This window comes from Hermetia illucens, chromosome 4, assembly GCF_905115235.1.
Source record: "Hermetia illucens chromosome 4, iHerIll2.2.curated.20191125, whole genome shotgun sequence".
NCBI lineage: Eukaryota > Metazoa > Arthropoda > Insecta > Diptera > Stratiomyidae > Hermetia > Hermetia illucens.
Window position 1 is genome coordinate 26,172,510 of NC_051852.1, and position 19,497 is coordinate 26,192,006.

Sequence of the window (19,497 nt, forward strand, 5' to 3'; positions counted from 1 at the left end):
GCCATTTCCAGAATCCGTTTCACTCTGGAGTCTGATTGAGGCATGCCCCATTCAAGAGCCCTGGCATTAATATCACCGCCTACCAGGATTTGTCCCTCCGTGCTGGAAACGGCGTCCTCCAGAGCATCAAGCCGGCGGCAAAAGCTCGGCATCGTCTCGTTCGGCGTCAGGTAAACCCTAAAAAACGTTATCCCTAAACTCCGAGTCCAGACAAACCCGTCCCCCGGCCTTCGGCAAGAACACGAAGTCGAACGTCGTCTAGAACCCAGATGGCAGCGGTACCCGATAGGTCGAGATGCCATGAGGACCGGTCCTTGTTTCAGTATTGCTCGCTAATCAGCACTAGATCAGCATTTACTTCCGCAGCGAACTGTGCTAGCAACTGGTGAACGGTTGCACTAGCTAGAACGATGGTGAATATATCAATGCAGAGGGGAAGGGAATTTGAAGGTTGCAGGTTTACCACAAGCGCGGCAATAAAATCAGTCTCATTACTTAATTGTCTAACCTCGTATGATATGTGACACTGAAAATTGACTACATAACTTCCGTAGCACTGTCGGACATGCTTTAGTGAATGTTGAAAACGGTGCAACAAATAGTTTTGAGTTCGACATTGCGTAGCCCAGTTAGTTCAAAACCAAATCAGTGAAATTAAATAAAAATCGAAACTCTCGTTCCCAGACCAAAACTTAATCGCAAAACGGTTACGCCACTCGAGACAAAACTCCGTATATTGTACGAGACAATACGGGACTTCCACGAGCCAAAGGGAAATAGGCAGCTATCATTAATTTTTATGAAATTACCATCGAAAAATGTAAGTATGATATTTCAAATTAATTGCAGCATATTGCGTGTAACGGACAACCATTTTTTATCATCTCGTTCTTTCTTAACCAATGTTGTATTGTTGGGTATGGAAAGAAAAAGGTAATTTAATGCAATTATCACAATAATACATGAAACATGATAAAATGCTTAGAATAAACAAAATTCAAAGTACACACATTTGACAGTTGTGCGCTTTTAGTATTTTTCCTTGTAAAAGATTAGATGCTGTTATGAAAACTAGAAATCTAATTGTATCTGGAATAGATAGTGAACTTTCAGATTAATATAGTGCAATAGGAAAAACTTCTACACTTTTTACTGGAAAGCAGAAACTAACAAAACTAAATCCTCTCAGCAAAAGTACACCTAATGCAATTGTGTAGTAACCAACGCGTGGTAGATCAGCTTTATAAATTCTAATAAGCATGCAATGAATCCGGTTGTCGCCATTTGATATGGTACTGAGAACCGTACCAACTTTGTAATTAAAAGAAAGATCAGCGCACCTCCACCGCGACACTCCTCCACCTCCAGTATTTCTTTACCGTTTTTTTTTTTTTTTGCCGCTCTCCATCACTTTGGTCAATGTTTTGATCGATATGGTGGCGATTTCACGTCGTATGTGAGTTTCTCATAAACCATGGACTTCAAATAACCTCACAAATAAAAGTTTAAGGATATGAAGTTGGTCGATCTAAGTGGCTAATCAAAATAGTCATTTAGTCAATATCAGTCGCCCTCAAAAGAATGGCTGTTTATTGTTCAATTATTTAAAGATTTTTTGTGATATAAAGCCGATGATTTTGCTTATTTCCACTTCCATTCAATGAGTTCATTCGTATGGCTCAGTGGATATAGCGCTAGGCTGTCGTAGCAAAAGGTCACGGTTCAAATCTTACTGGTGGGAAAAGGGTTTGAATCGTGACTGAATATCGGATAGCACTCGACTCAGCTGTGAATGAGTATCTGCGTCAAATCAAGGTAATAGTCACGGGCGACCGCAATGCTGACAATCGTCATGGTCTTGAATAAAATGGCCTAACATGCCCCAAGGCCCTGATACAATTGAATTGTCGCGCCAAAGATTATTATTATTATTCAACGAGAAGTGGGCCTTGTTGCACGTGATCATTTTCACCAAAAATTACGTCTGTTTTATATGGATACATCTTCAAGTCACTACGAATTACGCACCAGAGAGTAGGTGGGGAGATGCCCAATTGCTGAGAACAGTGTACGCTCGACTTTGATGGAGACTCCTCAACATTGGCTGATATGGCCTCGATATCGTGGGTGGCGAACTTATTATAGTGAGGCCAATCATTGTATTGTTCAGAGTAACTTACTATGAAGAGAGACCCATCTGCTGTTTTTTTTTTTAAATTACATGTAATAGTTCTCCAGAAATACTGACGGAATGCATTGCCAGTTTCCACAACAGTTTGTCGACATTGAATAGTAGAATGCCATGATTATTATTGGCTATAATGTGTCGCGATTAAGGCTTGAACTTCATGATTTCGGTGTGGAAAATTACCTCTGGGCCATTTATAATTCTGGTGTTTCCTGTTCACTCCTTGTTAGAGTATAGGACATCCACACAGTCAGATTGTGCTTCAGTTTCACACAGTTACACTTGCACAGCGAGTGATAAGCTCACAGCAGCGAGACAAATACAAGAACACAGACACCCATGATGACTGGGATATCATTTTGATCATAATAGATTCCCTTAATATTAGTCTTACCTTCTAGTGCACTCTCGGAAGGCAGTTAATTCAACAGTTATATTAATAGCATTTGATTGCAACCTTAAAATGCCATTCACTAACTAATCTACACATGTTGCCATGTATCTTCGTAATTCGGTATCCAATTCTTGTCCAAAATATTTGTGACGATGACTGCTCTCTAAGAAGGGCGCTGAATCGACCCATGTATCGAAAAAGCACCGATGTCTTTGAAATAATAAAAACTTGTTTTTCCTATTGACTAGTGTTGATTTATATTTTGCAAATACCGATATTTCGGGAACCACTTGTTCCCTTCATCAGTGCTAGACGAGACGATCATCAGTGCTAGACAGACGATTCATCAGGGCTAGACGAGAGTCCGAGACGAGACTTGTTAGCACTGATGAAGGGAACAAGTGGTTCCAGAAATATCAGTATTTGCAAAATATAAATCAGAAAGGGAAAATTAATCCAAAGGGAATTACGCTGCTCATCTAGGGCTGATTGTTTACAAGATTAATTTGCGACATTCATAGCCGACCCAATGGGATATGCATCTGTAACCCATGACACCTGTACGTCAGACTATATTATATATTAGTAATAAAATCACATTGTTAATAGCTGGTGTAGTCCTTAACAAAACGCAAACAAAATACTCAATTATTTTCAACTATAATCGGATAGATAGAGCGACGAAAACAGTTCACGCTGCATAAGAATACTATTTGCAGAGCTACACAGGAAACATGCTATTCAACAAATTTTTGCTAACATACATGCACCAGTAGTACATGTCTCTGCTCGGAGTTTTCAAACGGCATCTCAGATCAGGCATTTGATAGAAACAAATGGCGAAATCAGTCGCGACGAGCCGATCCCGCTTGTGAACGGGACAAAGGCTGAAGAAAAAGAAGAAATTCCACAGGGAGAGAAATTTCAATACGCCATTCTTCCTTCTGCCATTTAGCAGCAGCATCCATCTCGTTGTCTTCTTCACTTCTGTTAATTAAATCTGTTAAATTAAAACACACCACCTATCGAGAACAATATATCATGAACTAATGAGATTTGATGGTCAAATGATCATCCTGAATGGCCGAGGACGACCTAGAGGAAAGAACTGTCCCAGAAACCTAATAAGATGGCAAAATTGAGGGTGAAGGCCCGCCCGCAAATACTGAAGCCCAATCTAAGCGCTCCGTCGACACGTGCTTGCATGCCTCCCCTTCTTCTCTCTTCCTCCTTAGCCCCGCGAAACTCCCACTTAGGGATATCCTCCAAAATAATGGCCGAAGGATATCAAAAAAGTGAGGGAACCTCAAAGGCCGCGCCTCACTGAAGATCTGAGTTAGAAGAAACAAGAATCGAGGCTATAATCCGTCGTGGATCTTTTCTCTCGCGGCATTCGGATCAAAAGATTTCGGCTCCATGTGCGCGGTCGAGCCGTCGTTTTTTATCTTCTTTTTTCAGGTTTTAGCTTACGTTTTGGTTTATCTGGTTAGGTTTACGCCAATCCCCATGTTCGTGTGGTTATTTTCAAGATCCTGTGCGCACTGGTATAGACGCGTACATTTTGTATAATGACACGTGAGGGATTAAAGCGCTCAAGGTCCCTCGCACATTCCGCTATTAGAGAGGCGTGCAAGCACGTATCAACCGAGCGTTTGCATGGAGCTTCAATATTTGTAGGCGAACCTTCACGGTCAATTTTGCCTTTTAGTATTTTTTAGGATAGCTCTTCCTTTTAAGTCGTCCTCGGCCACTCAGGATGGTCCTTTGACATTGACATTCATAATATTAAATTTTCAAAGAAACAAAAACTATTTCGTATTACAACTTTGTTAGTAACAGTACGATTTCTACCAAACTTGGTGAGAGCATTCTCTATATTTTAGCCTACATCACTGCATTTCGTGGTGCTAAGATAAACTTAAGGGGGGTTTTGCACCCAATTACTAAAAATTATAGTAACTATAGTTTAGTATAGTATTAACTTTATTTGATCAGATATTGATATGGAAGGTATTTCGGAGCCCAAACCCCATATAGTGGCAGCCTCCTGATTTTTTTCAGATTTTTCGGTTGAGTACTTTCTGAGGATGGCCCCCTTAAGGAACGATAACTTTCAACCCCCCGCACTCCCCACCTTTCTAACAAATGTTAAAACTAAGACCGGCTTCAAAAAGTACCAACCGATACCTTTCCGATTTGATGAACAAAAATTTACACTCCCCATTTTGTATGGGGACCCCCCTTAAATTCGACGTAAAAGGATGTTACTCACTGTATGCGTGAGCGTTCACAGTTCCCACCTTTTTACTAAATTTGGTGTCAATCGCTATAACCGTCCCCGAGAAAAATGCGTGTGACAGACAGGCAGAGTAAACCGATTTTAATAAGGTTTTGTATTTAATTATTAATTATTGACATTTCTTTTCTTTAATAGCTGAACTCAAATACTGACAACTTAACACCTTTACATTCTTCTCTTCTCTTTAGAATTGTTGCAAACTAAACACATAGAAAATTGACATTGAAAATAATAAAAAAATAAAGTGTAATAACCTTTTCTAGGACTATCCAGACTACTACGACATCATCAAGAATCCGATTGATCTCGAAAAAATTGCACAAAAGCTGAAACAGCAATCCTATGAGAGCGTTGATGAATTAGCTTCCGATTTGCTGTTGATGTTTGAGAATGCTTGCAAATACAATGAACCTGATTCACAAATCTACAAGGATGCATTGATACTACAACAACTTTGCATTCAAACAAAGCAAAGTCTAAGGTACCTTTTGCCCCTTGCCTAGTTGCAAGTATAACGGAATTTGTTTGTTTTGGTTTCTAACAGGGACAACGAAGAAACAGTTCCTGACGTGGCTTTAGCTGTACAAGAATTGCTACTTTCGCTTTTCACATCGTTGTACAACCATCAAGATGATGAAGGAAGGTGCTACTCGGATTCTCTAGCTGAGCTGCCTGAATATGACGAAGGTGATGGTCTAAACAAGTAAGTTTTCCAAAAAATCATATTTGGTTCCTCCTTTCATATAATAATCCTTCAGGGTACGAGGAATTTCCTTAGATTTAATTAAGCGTCGACTGGACAAAGGATTATACAAACGTTTAGATACTTTCCAAGAAGACGTGTTCTCTTGTTTAGACCGTGCTCGCAAGTTATCCCGCACGGATTCACAGGTGTTCGAAGACTCAATCGAACTTCAAACCTTCTTCATCAAGAAACGCGATGAGGTATGTTAAAATATAATATTCAGGCCTTTTGAAGAACCCTTTATGTTACATGAGAAATTCTAAATTTCAGTTGTGCAAAGACGTTCTGACATCAGTTGCACTAAACTACACAGCGATGCATCTAAGTGCAGCAGTAGAAGCCGTGCGGCAGTCAAAATTGCTGCAAGAAGAGCAAGATCAAGAAGACATGGACACAACAGTAAGACAATCGCACATCTTATGATTACTATTACACATTAATGTTAATCCTGTCTTCCAGACAACTCAAGGTGAAAGCATGACCATCGATCAGAAAGTCTACTCACCAGGCGATTTCGTTTATTACGAACAAGCCGATAACAAAAGTAAGAACTATTTTGTGTCATATTTCTATAATGACAATTTTAAAATAAATGAAATAATTTTCAGTCCCTGGAATTGTCTATATTGAACGTCTATGGACAAACAACGACAACATTCAAATGATGTACGGGAACGTGTTTTTACGTCCGCATGAGACGTATCATGTTGCATCAAGAAAATTCTTAGAGCAGGTAATTTATCGATATCTCCACGCCCCTCGTGCAGAATTTACATTGTTTTCTTTCATTTCTTATTCAGGAAGTATTCAAAAGTGATCAACACGTAGCTGTTCCGCTCAGTAAAATATTGAATAAACTCTACGTTATGAATGTGAAAGACTACATCAAAGTGAAGCCAGAAGGTTTTGCCGATAAGGATGTCTATGTTTGTGAATCGCGTTACAGCACGAAAGGACGGTTCTTCAAGAAAATGAAACTGTGGCCGTTTATTCGTGAAAATGATCCAATCAAAATGGTACCACGTGAAACGACATTGGAGTTGAAACGTATCATGTCCGTTTTTAAAGAACGTGTGGAGAAACACAAAGGAGAGTTGGCTGAACTACAGTTGCAGGAGGCGTTGGTTGAGAAGGAGAAACCGGTAAGTTTTTTTTTGTTTTTGTGAACCTTCACTTACTATTATTATTCTGTTAAGGGAAAGTCGCACCGCGTCCTTTACTGGTTATAGTGTACCCATTGATCATAGTACCCTTCTTTTACTAACTATACAATTTACTGGACTCTTGATTATTTTGAAAATGTATCAATTACTCATCGTTTATAAATAAGGGGTTTATGTTTCGCGCAATTTTAGAAGGTTATAGAAAACGCAAACGGGTATAGAAGACCCTTGGGCACAAGTTACAAACATAACTTAGTATATGACACTTTGCACCTTCCCGTCTTCATGGGTTTAATTTCCAAAATTAACCATACTCTATAGTCCATGAGAATGATGCATGGCACGCAATTTCACAAATGTGATGAAGTTGACGATAATGACTCCGATATCATTCTTATGTGGTTTTTGCCCTACATGCAAGGACTGAGCTTTGATCAAACATCCATTTCACATCACAAATGTCCTGCTGGACCCACGAAAACACCACACCCTCAACAATATCTAGACGAAACACTTCTTGATACATTGCCCCTTTGATCCATGAAAACAATTTATATCTGCGAACCAGACTCTATCGTTCATTACACTCTATCATTTTAGTATAATACTTTCTTCATGATGAACAGCTTGTCGTCTATGAAGAGGATGGGATTACTGACCCAGAGACTGACGCTTAAGTTTGGGACTTTTTTGGAGCTGCGCTTATTTTCTTCTTTCTTTCTTTCTCCTCCTGTGGTGACATTTGTGCTTTTGCCTGACATCAGTCAAGTGAGTCAGTATATGTCAAGGGTTGGATAGCCTCAGGTTGTATTGCCAGCTGGATGTGGGTAGCTAGTGTAACAATTAGTCCGGGTGACTATTTTTATGAGCGATGTTGAGGTCTGTTTGGTTTATAAAAAATTTAAACGAATTCTCAGCGAATAGTATCTTGGACAATTGATAAGGATATGATGGTTGCCTTCTGAGACGAGGCAGTGTGGACAGAGTCCGCCAGGGTGTCTTCATATTTTGTGGAGATATTTTTTGTTGAAAGTGTGGTTGGTGATGATCCTATTTGCAATTTTGATTTGTTTGGCCCAATTGAATCAGTTTGCATTTTCCGGAGAGGGGAATATCTTATAGAAGAATTTTTCCTTAGCTGTGGAGGTGGTGTGGTATTTGGAGTACCAGTCCGCTACTAGCCGTGAGTAGGCTATCTGGAGGACATCGTTGCTTGATATGCAAGTTTTTGTTACCGTAGTTGCGTGGGCTCTTTTGGCTTCTTCATCGACTTTGGTGTTTTGGTGAATTCCTCCGAGCCCGGAGCAACAGAAAATTAGGCATTTAGATTTTAGGGTTTGGATATTGTTGAAAATGTCTTGGACTATTGTGTCTGTGGCGTATGGACTGAAGAATGCAATTTTTGGTGACTGAGTAATAGCCAAATTTATGGCTGTGAGTTCGGCTGTTTCGACAGAAGCGTTTGGATTTATTTTTCTAATGTGAGTGCCGTTTGAGCTTAGGTGTAGGTTCGCACAGGTGGTACTTTGAGGGGTTTTCGACGCATCCGTAAATAAGACTGCATAGCCTCGTGAGAGAAGCTTTTGAACTAGGGATTTGAAGTGGCTTTTAAGACCCTCCGATTGTTCCGATTCCAGTAGGGTGGCATCTATATTTGGATGTACAAAGAGGTTTTCTGGTTTTCTTGGCAGACTGGGTGACTGGATTTGTGCTATTAGGTCATTATATTCAGCTAGGATTTAGACATGTGGGGAAGTGGGTTGCGGTCCAGGACATCTGCTCTGTGGATGGTAGAGATGAGTGTTTATTAGGGATTTCAGAGATTGAAATGTCTGCCGATACTCAAGTGGGAGTTCTTTAGCAAGAACGTACACAACATGGTTCGGCGTTGAGCTTGAAAGACCCAGATGTGCTTTATTTGGGTTCTGTGTTGCGACTCTACTTTCGACAGTGTGTATTTTGGGATATTTAGATTGAGTGGCGTTGCATAGTCAGCTCTAGAGCTAAGAAGGGATCGGAAGATGTTGGGGTGTAGGTTTGAGTTGAAATTCGTTAGGGAGTTGGTAACCTCCCTTGGTAGGGAGTTTTTGACTATTTTAGCGGAGAAATGTGGCCTGGTGTTAAGGTTGTTTGTAACGAGAATACCCACGTATTTGATACGATGAGCGTTTGTTATTGTATTTTGGTAAATTTCCAGTTGTACCGAGTTTTCTTTGGTCCTATTGACGAGCCTGAGTTTGGATTTTGCATGGTTAATTTTCAACCTGAGACCATTTGATAGCCGGCTTAATTTCTCGGTTAGGGTTTTGGCATTTCTAAGCGCCCCTTCTGTAGTGGGTCCCCTAGTGAGTAGCAGGCAATCATCGGCCAACTGGAATATTTGGTTTTGGGCATCGGGAATTTTATGAAGTACTGCAGTGTAGAGGTTGAATAACGTGGGGCGCAGGCAACTTCCCTGTAGGAGTCCATTGTTGTCAACTGTTTGACTAGTGTTTAATGTTAGGGTTCTGTTCGAAAGGAAGTTTATGATCCAGGAGTGTAGCTCGATTGGTGTGCGGATGTTCGTAAGTATTTCGTTCAGGATTTTGACATCTACTAACTCAAATCCGTTCGTAAAATCAACGATGACGGCAATAGGAATTAGATTTTTAGATTTGAGATGTTGAATACTATCTATTACTGAGTTGATACAGTCGGTGGTGGATTTATGTTTCTGGAATGCAAAGGAATGTGGAGGGATTGCTTTCTTTTGTCAATATATTGGAGGAGTCAAGAATTTTTGTGGTCAAGTTTACTTCTTTGCGCCAGAGCTGTGTTATTTCCTCGAGCGCTCGAAAGTTTTGGAACGTTCTGCACCTTTTATAGGCTTTGAGTCGCCGAATTTTTTCTGTGTATACTTCGCTAAATTTTTCGTTCCACCACTGTTTGGGCAGGTATGCATTAGCGTTCTGTTTGAAGCGTGCTGCCTTCAGGGCACTTTGGACCGCGCTTTCCATGTCTGTGGGCGTGGAACCAACATTTATAGAAACGAGTTTTTCCAGCAAGTTGTTTTGGCGTGTAAGGTGATTTGTTTGCACGGTTGTTTCCTCAATGTCGTAGGTGATCGGAAATGGAAAGTTTTGGAGAGGTGATAGTCTGAAGTTTCCCAGTGTGTGACATTGATGGGCATCAAATATGAGTGTCAGGTCGCGTTTTAGCGTATTTTTAGGAGTTTTTGGAAGGCAGTATACATTCGTTAAGATCTTTTTATATTTTATGGAGATTTCAAAGCATTGAGATTCTATTTGAGTGTTTATCTGTATGGATCTAAATTTCTACCTTTTATGAATGAATGTGGCGAGGCCACCATAACCATCTGGTCTATGTAGGGGGGAGATATGATAATTGGTTGAGGAGTAGGCATCCGTGTTGTTTCTTGAAGTAGTGCTACATCGATTTTGTTTTGTTGGAGAAAGACTTCTAGTTCGTCGAAGTTTCTCCTGATATTAAATTGTAGTATTTTCATGGGGATGAGAGGTTAGTAAGCAATTTGATTTGTACCAAGTCTTTAGTATTGTTTGTTCTGTTGTAAGTAGACCTAAGCCCCTTTATCATTTTCCTTTCATCGTCTGAAACAATGTTGTAGGTTGATTTGTTTATTATCTGAAATAGTTTAGTTTAGTTTGTTTTGGTAAGATCGTATCGTGGAAGGTTATCTTTAGGGTTTTAGTGAGTATGGGGCTTTTTGGGTCATCTGGTTTGAAGCTGGCAAGTCGTTCGACATTGAGAACTGGCAGGTCTGAGTTTATAATTTCTATAATTTTTTCATTGTTCAAATTGATTAAAACATCCTCTAGGTGCCTATTCTCGCCGCAGTGTTTAGCGCGATGAAGGCTTCTAAGTTGTTGCCTAGGAGAGAAGTTTCTCGCATGAAGGAGTTAGCTTCTGTCGCTGTTGATCGGTTACCCCTGCTGATATCGTTTACCCCTTTGACTCTGCTGGCCTGCAGTTTTCTGAAGACGCTAACATCGTCCAGATACACGCCTTTTTTCCTGTATAATGACTGCGTATTTAGGATAAGCAATCTCATTGTAGGTGGCTTGGATTTTTGTCAGATTTTTTGTTTGTGTGTTAGGTTGTTGGAGGGATGCTCTCGGGAGCGCTTTGTTGGCGGTGTCCAACAATTCCAGGAACTGTGTCTGTTCCGCATTTGAAGGGAGAGAGAAGGGTAACATGTTTTTAAGCCCCTTTAGATCTGTTTTGGATTTCAGATCTCCACTTTCATCATCATCAACGCGCAATAATCGGTATCCGGTCTAGGCTTGCCTAAATAAGGAACTCCAGACATCCCGGTTTTGTGCAGAGGTCCACCAATTCGATATCCCCAAAAGCTGTCTGGCATCCTGACCTACGGCATCGCTCCATCTTATGTAGGGTCTGTCTCGTCTTTTTTTTCTACCATAGATATTGCCCTTATAGACTTTCCGGGCTGGATCATCCTCATCCATACGGATTAAGTGACCCGCCCACCGTAACCTATTGAGCCGGATTTTATCCACGACCTCACGGTCATGATATCGCTCATAGATTTCGTCGTTATATAGTCTACGGAATCATCCATCCTCATGTAGGGTGCTAAAAATTCTTCGGAGCATTCTTTTCTCGAGCGCGGCCAAGAGTTTGCATTTTTTCTTGCTAAGAACTCCTCCGAGGAATGCGTGAGGACTGGCAAGATCATTGTCTTTTACAGTAAGAGCTAAGCTAACAGTTTTTGTAAGCTGAAATAATCTCTGTTGGCTGACAACAACCGTGCGCGGATTTCATCATCGTAGCTGTTATCGGTTGAAATGAAAGACACGATCCACAAAGCGGCCTCTGCAACCGTCGGGGTCACCAAGCCGGGTAAGCGGTACATCAACCGAGATACTTGGCTTTGGAATGATGATGTTGAAATGAAGGTCCGTGAAAAGAAACGCCTCTACCACAAATTTCTCGACGATAAAACGCCTGCTAATTGGCAAATTTATAAGAATGCCAACCGGGAAGCAAAGAAAGCGGTCGCTGTCACCCGAGCGAACCATTTCAAAAATCTTTACGATAAACTGGACACTCGGGATGGCGAGAGAGATCTGTACCGACTTGCTAAAAGCCGTGATGAACGCACACAGGATATCGAACACTTCTGTTGTGTTAATGACAAAAACGGTACTTTGCTTACTGATCGTCGAGCCGCCACGGATAGATGGCGAGAATACTTCGAGCAGATTTCAACTGAAGAATTTGCTCATCCTCCACTTCCACAATCATTGCCGACATTTGGAGCAGTTCCACCAGTCAGCGCAACTGAAGTAGAGGAGGCAATAAAACAAATGAAATCGGGGAAAGCAACAGGACCTGACGACATCGCATCTGAGCTCTGGAAAGCAAAGAGCTGGGACCCAACACCGTGGCTGAGTGAATTCTTTAACCGGGTTATTCAGGAAGGAAGAACACCATCTGACTGGCAAGAAAGTACCACTGTTCCAATATGGAAAAAGAAAGGTAGCCCAGCAGAATGTTCAAATTACCGTCCGATCCGGTTACTTTCCCATACCATGAAGATTTTTGAACGCATTCTTGACAACCGTATTCGCGAAATCGTTGAAATAACCGTGAATCAAGCCGGATTTGTCAAGAACTGCGGAACTACTGACGCAATACACGCTGCGCGGTTACTCATGGAGAAACACCGTGAGAAGCATCGCCCTCTTTACATTGCCTTTCTGGATCTAGAGAAAGCGTTTGACCGTGTACCACACGAACTCATCTGGTATGCTTTACGACAACACTTCGTGCCAGAAGAACTCGTGCGCTGGGTTCAATTGCTCTACCACGATCCGAAAAGTAAAGTTCGAAGTATGGCGGATGTATCAAAACCGCTTCGTGTCTCTGTTGGTGTTCATCAAGGAAGTGCCCTCTCACCACTCCTCTTTGTCCTTGTTATGGACACCGTCACACGGGATATCCAACGTCCAGCGCCCTACACACTGCTTTATGCAGATGATGTTTTCCTAGCATCTGATAGCAAAAATGATCTCGAGCAACTTGTCCAAAAATGGAATGATCGCCTCATGCAACACGGTCTCAGATTGAATTTAAACAAAACTGAATTTTTGACGACCGATCCCCATGAAACAGGCACAATCACTGTCAGCGGCAGTGATCTGCCCAGATCTGAGCGATTTAAATACCTCGGGTCAACGCTATCAGCCAATGGAGAGCTGCGTTATGAAATTGCTTCACGCATTAACGCAACCTGGATGAAGTGGCGTTCCACAACTGGTGTCCTTTGTGATCGACGTATCAACGAACGTCTCAAATCTAAAATTTACCGCAATGTTGTCCGTCCAGTCGCTCTCTATGGTTCTGAGTGTTGGCCGACCATAAAAGACAATGAACGGCGTCTCGCGGTAATGGAGACGAAGATGCTACGTTGGACTAGTGGCGTCACACGTTTAGATCACATCCGAAATGAGGATATCCGCGATCGTTATGGGGTTGCACCGATCGTGGAAAAGTTGCGAGAGAGGCGTCTTCGATGGTATGGTCACGCAATTCGTGCAAACGAGAATTCACTTGCAAAGATTGGTCTGAACATCGAAGTCGATGGTAAACGACCAAAAGGCAGACCTAAGCAACGGTGGCTTGATACGCTGGACGGGGATTTGAAAGCCTCGAGATTGCACCCAGATCAGGCATTCGATAGAGCCAAATGGCGAAGCCGATCACGATGAGCCGACCCCGCTTGTGAACGGGACAAAGGCTGAAGAAAAAGAAGAAGAAAGAAGAAGCTGTTATCGGTTGTGATTTTCGACCCTAGATAGGAGAAATTATCAACGGTCTCAAAGTTGTATTCTCCTATCCTTATTCTTCCTGTTTGACCAGTGCGGTTTGATGTTGTTGGTTTTCGATGCTGACGTTGCCACCATATACTTTGTCTTGGCTTCGTTGGTATGCAGCCTAAGATCTCGCGCTGAATGCCGCCTGCTCGATCTGGATGAAGACAGTTTGTACGTCTCGGGTGGTTCTTCCCATGATGTCGATATCGTCAGCATAGGCCAGTAGCTGGGTGGACTTAAAGAAGATCGTACCTCTTGCATTTACCTCAGCATCACGGATCAATTTCTCGAGGGCCAGGTTAAAGAGGATGCATAATAGGGCATCCCCTTGTCGTAGACCGTTGTTGATGTCGAATGGTCTTGAGAGTGATCCTGCTGCTTTTATCTGGCTTCGCACATTGGTCAGGATCAACCTAGCCAGTCTTATCAATTTCGTCGGGATACCGAATTCTCTCATGGCCGTGTACAGTTTTACCCTGGCTATGCTATCATAGGCGGCTTTAAAGTCGATGAATAGATGGTGGAACTGTTGTCCATATTCCAACAGTTTTTCCATCGCTTGCCTGGAGTGAAGCCTCTTTGGTATGGGTCAATCTTGGGCATCAGTTGTTGAACCACTTGGTGTAACTGGTCGCCTCCATATTTAACCAATTCGGCTGTAATTCCATCGGCTCCTGGTGACACTGTTTCTCCTATACTTGGTGGTGGCAGTATTTGTGCGTCGTCTTCAGTTGGCGGGACCTCCAACTCGCCGATGTTCTGGTTGTTCAGTAGCTCATCAAAGTACTCAACACATCGCTCCAATTTGCCCGTTCTGTCGGAAATCAGATATCCCTCTTTGTCTCGGCAGGATGAGCATCGAGGTGTATAAGGCTTCATCCTGCTGACTTGTTGGTAAAACTTCCGCGCCTGGTGCGGTTGCTCCCAGTACTTTTCGAGTTCAGTGACCTGTTGGTTCTCCCAGGCTTCCTTTTTCCGTCTATAAAGTCGCTTCTCCGCTCGCCGGAGTTCGTGATAAGTCTCCGCGCGTGCCCGCGTCCTTTGAGAATGCAGCATTACTCGGTATGCAGCATTCTTCCGTTCCGTTGCTAGCTTGCATTCAAAACTAGCTTATATCGTCAAACCAGCTGTTCCGACTCTTTTTGCGGCTGGGGCCAAGTATGTTTGTGGCCGTATTTATGATAACCTTCTTCAGGTGATTGTGAAGATCATTTGTTGATGCTTCTCCAGGATCTCTGTTGACTGCGGTTATTGCGGCATCCATTTCGCTCTTATAGGTGTTGCGGAGGGCTGTGTTGTGGATGGCTTCAGTGTTAACTCTAACCTGATTGCCAGAGGGGATCCTGGATGGTGTTGTTATTCGAGCTCGGAGGACCATGCCAACGAGATAGTGATCCGGGGCTACATTGCCTTCCGCTTTTTCCTTCATCTAAGTAACTTCTTTTATCCTTCTATATCGAAACTACTTCTAACAGAATATGCCATTGTTTCTAAGCTACCACTACCAAAGTACCTAGAGAACCTACTTATCCTTTTTGCATCATAGTTTGATACCTTTGTCCTACTCCTACCTACAATTAAAATAGAATTTCTAACAATACATGCACCATACGCCTAATTACTATCGCTATCGCTTTTATAGAATGTTCCGTGCTTCGTGTCTAATCCTGAAGAAGGTAATACTTACTTCGAACAATATAATACGATATGTAGCGGAGTTGTAAAAACTGGAGACTACGTTTATTTGGCAATACAAAATGGAAAACAGTCTATCGTTCAAATCACGTCGATCTGGGAGACTCCAAAGTAAGTTTAATATCAAATCAATTGAAACAAATTCCAGTCACGTGGACACAATCCTTTTCCAGTGGAAAGTCATTCTTCCGAGGTCCTTGGCTCTTGGCGCCAACCGAGATATCCACGAGCACAACGAAAACATTTTATCGACAGGAACTTCTACTCTCGAGCCAACAAGATACTAATCCAATCATTGCCATAGTTGGTAAGTGTGCAGTTTTGGATTATACTGACTATACAACCTGTCGTCCGACGGAAATATCTGAAAGTGATGTCTACGTGTGTGATTCAACGTTTGATGAGGCAAAGAAGAATATTAAGAAATTCACACAAGGCAATGGGTTGCGAAAGTTTACTCACAGCCAAATGGTTACACCCGATGAGATTTTCCACTTCAGGAGACCGATTAAGCCGATCAAGGTAATTTTGAATGTTTACTAGCTTAGGGAATCGTTAATTAATTTTGAATTGCTATTTTCCCATACAATTTTGTATCTTTCCTAGGTTCGTTTGCGTGATATTTCAGTTCAAGAAGAAATACAACCCCCAATACCAGATTTAAAAATACCGGTGGTAAGTAATAGATATCCCAGGGCCGAATGAAACTGTTGCTAATATAAATACATCCCTTTTTCAAAAAGGAGCCGAAACTAGAGACAAGCACCGACTCAATTGGTGTCTTAGAGGACTCCCTAGATGGTGGGCCGCCATCAGTAAATTCCGATGTAGCAACTACATCTTCCCCAGCACCTTCAGTTGCATCGACACCTGTCTCGGCTAAAAATAAATCTAAAACGAACAAACCAAAAGTCATCACAGGTTACATATTATTCTCTAGTGAAATGCGTAGAGCCATCTCACAGGGTAATCCTAACGCCACATTTGGCGAAATATCTCGAATGGTCGGCACAGATTGGAAAAACCTTCCCGCCTCAGTTAAGCAAGCATGGGAAGAGAAAGCTGCGAAATCCAATAAAGATCAAGCCACAATTGCAGCAGTGGTAGATGAAAGCAGTAATCCATGTGGAAGTCCCACTCTTGAACCCCAACAGCCACAGCAATCGCAACAAGTAATACAATAAAATGTTGAAAACGTTCAAGATTTTCATAGCGTATTTTGTTTATAATTTTTTGATTCAGATATTTGAGTGTTTATGGGATAAATGCGATCTACAGTTCGAAGATGCGTTGGACTGTATGGAGCACTGCATTCAGGAGGGAACTGGTCATGTACAGAGCAGTTATGTGAACAAAACGAATGACACCGAATATCTTTGTATGTGGCGCAATTGCGTGCGGGTCCGCAAAAATCTGGGAGCGTTTCCACATTTGCAGCGTTTGATTAAGCATGTTCGCGAGGTGCATTTGTCAAAAGGGGGCAAGAGTATGACATTAGATAAGACAAAGTAAGTAGTGAAGAGCAGTCCGAAACCCTATTTGGTTTTTTCTACATTTTGTAATTTTAAGCGATTTATCTGATTTCATTGTTAGATCGCACAGAGTACATGGAGCAAATTTCTCTAGAATATTCTTTCATTGTATCAGTTTTAGATTAATCTTTAATATAGACCTTGTTTCCTACAGAAATTTGATACAAAGAAAAAATCCAGCACCACCTTCAACACCTGTTCCTGGTGCTGCGCCGTCTACATCAGCACCCTCGACTCCTCAACAACAACCATCGCCGCAGTCTATGCCAATACCCCAACCAAGTAAATATTTCTTTTTGCTCCATAAGTTCATGAAAAATATCAAACGAACATCTTTTCACAGTAATTCAAGCGCCTGCCCCGCCGGAGCCAATGTTTGTAACAGTTCCACCGCGACCACAACGTGTCTTACATTCAGAAGCTTACATAAAGTAAATATTTTCAACTTAGAGTACATCTCCAGAGTATTAACTGTATTCTGTCTCGGATATAGGTATATTGAAGGCTTACAGAGCAATGCGTCTTACATTTCTCCATACGAGAAAACAATTCGCACCACACAAGCAACTGCACCAACTGTGGATGTATCAAAGCTTCCAGTACAATGGCTCGGTCAACACGCTCAAGATAAGCCCGAAGAAGTGGTGAATGCGCTCTGGCATCTGAGAAACTTTATGCTGAAGGATGTGTTAGAAATCAAACGACAATGTTTTTAATCAATAGGGCTTTTCAGACAGCCTCCTAAAATCTCATTATTATCATAATAAAGGATCATTCGCGTGTATCGAATGAAAGGTACGCGTTTTACCAATTAAAGTTTGCTTTTTGTGTTGTTTACTAACAAGTCTAGAACGTCTACAGCGCATCCCCAAGCGAGAGTAACCCCACTTCCGCCATGTCCATAGTTGTGGATGACGAGCTTTCCATTGGCTGAAAAGTTCAAAAAGTTTAGTAAGTTAATTGATAACGTTTGAAACCAAAGTTTATCTGACCGGTTGGCTCTATCTCCAAGCGAACTGAAGATCGCCCTGGTCGGAGTCCCACCATCTCGCGAATTTCGCGTCCACAAACGATTCCTGGCATCAATTGTCTGCAACCATTTAAAATCAGCTTTCGATCACCGGCATCAGGCGTTGTATTGTAGTCATTAACTTGATGTGTCCCGCCCAAAACTACTGTATCCACACTATTAACATGAATATTTTGTGAGATTGATAAGATGAATGAATTGCTGATTAGTTCGATTACTTTGGAATTATATAATTTCCATCGTCGCTATCGTCCAACAGCACACAATAAACCCACGGAGCCGCAACTCGAATCACTTGCCCGCGAATAGCGTGCATAGAATCATCAGGAACAAATTCTTTCGCCCCCAGGCCGGTGCAGTTGATGATAACATCAAATTGAGAATCCTTCACTAGTTCAGCCAATGATGAGACTTTTCTTTGAGTTACAATTCCACCTGAACTCTCAAATCGTTTCGTTAGATATGGCAGTAATTTCATTGGCTCAGAAGTGAATGTAACAAACCGACAAGCCTCTCTACGAATTTTTGATTAAATAACCAAGCATTTAGAAGTAGAACGAAGAATATACTTGTAGTCTTTGTTTTGCTCCTTATTTAAACGATCCACCTCCTGCTGTGTGAACTTGGAAAAGCCAAAAACCACATCATCCCAGTAAGGCTTCAAACCGTTTAGATCTGTTGTAGCACGAATGCATGGGACCAAGCAAACACCAGCCTCGCCGGCTTTGTCAGTCAACCATAATTCATGCAAGAAATCGTGCATTCCTTTTGACCATCGACTGTTGGAGAAAAATATAAAAGTTTCCATTCGCATATTTTTCCCAAAGTCTAGAACTCACACTATATCCCTTTCACTAGTGTCTCCGCAGTAGATTGGCCCCCAAAGGCCAGCCGATATATCTCCAGTTGTATTGGGTGTAAATTGGTCCGATATAACAGTTACTTTGGCTTTATCTCGATAATGCTCTTTAATTTTCACGGCACAGCTGAAGCCGCAGATTCCACCACCGATAATTCCAATGTTCAACATAATGCCACAACCTTCACTGTGAGCGGATTGGATCGAACTGAATCGTGAGATGAGCTTTGGGCAAAATAAATTAGCCGCACATGTATCGTTATCAAGCCAGTTCGAGAGTGAACACTTGTTATCAACAGAAAGTATTTAAGTGATTCTAGTCGAACGATTATGTATAAATTGATCAATCTTTTCTTCTACACTCGGATACAAAATTATGTCACGAAATACATATTGGGTTGACGAAAAAGAGATTTCGCATTTGTGATCGAAATTTGACGCTTTATTTAACATAATTAGTGTTATCCGATTTAAGTCAAATATGCGCCGTTTTGTTCACAAACTTGTTGCCATTTAGAAGGCAACTTCATTATCCCGCTCTTATAATCCCCCCCCCCCTCTTTTGAGGCCAACTTAGTAGCACCAAGAACGTTTTGCAAGGACCGGAAGAGATGGTAATCACTTGGCGCCAGGTCGGGACTATACGGTAGGCGATACAACATCCCATCCGAGCTTCCGTAGCTTCTGGGGGGTCATCAAAGATGTGTGAGGTCGAGCGTTGTCCTGGTGGAAGAG

The 19,497-nt window shown here is 41.8% G+C and overlaps 2 protein-coding genes across 2 annotated transcripts in view; one reads left to right on the plus strand and one right to left on the minus strand.

Moving 5' to 3' along the window:
• Positions 1–17,689, plus strand: part of LOC119654216 (protein polybromo-1) — a 32,224-nt gene extending 14,535 nt beyond the window's left edge. The window contains 15 exon segments of the mRNA XM_038059429.1: positions 685–820; positions 5,145–5,362; positions 5,426–5,584; positions 5,640–5,826; positions 5,897–6,170; positions 6,235–6,359; positions 6,427–6,768; positions 15,289–15,452; positions 15,515–15,863; positions 15,948–16,016; positions 16,085–16,513; positions 16,584–16,849; positions 17,028–17,155; positions 17,217–17,304; positions 17,367–17,689. Coding sequence (XP_037915357.1) covers positions 685–820; positions 5,145–5,362; positions 5,426–5,584; positions 5,640–5,826; positions 5,897–6,170; positions 6,235–6,359; positions 6,427–6,768; positions 15,289–15,452; positions 15,515–15,863; positions 15,948–16,016; positions 16,085–16,513; positions 16,584–16,849; positions 17,028–17,155; positions 17,217–17,304; positions 17,367–17,589 — 3,157 coding nt within the window. The 3' untranslated portion in view covers positions 17,590–17,689.
• LOC119654217 (D-aspartate oxidase) lies at positions 17,583–18,990 on the minus strand. Its single transcript, XM_038059430.1, has 5 exons — positions 18,743–18,990; positions 18,473–18,682; positions 18,122–18,418; positions 17,866–18,059; positions 17,583–17,803 (listed from the first exon to the last, which is right to left on the minus strand). The coding sequence occupies exons 1-5, from the start codon at positions 18,931–18,933 to the stop codon at positions 17,685–17,687; spliced, it is 1,011 nt and encodes a 336-aa protein (XP_037915358.1). The 5' UTR covers positions 18,934–18,990; the 3' UTR covers positions 17,583–17,684.
• Between the last annotated feature and the right edge of the window lie 507 nt (positions 18,991–19,497).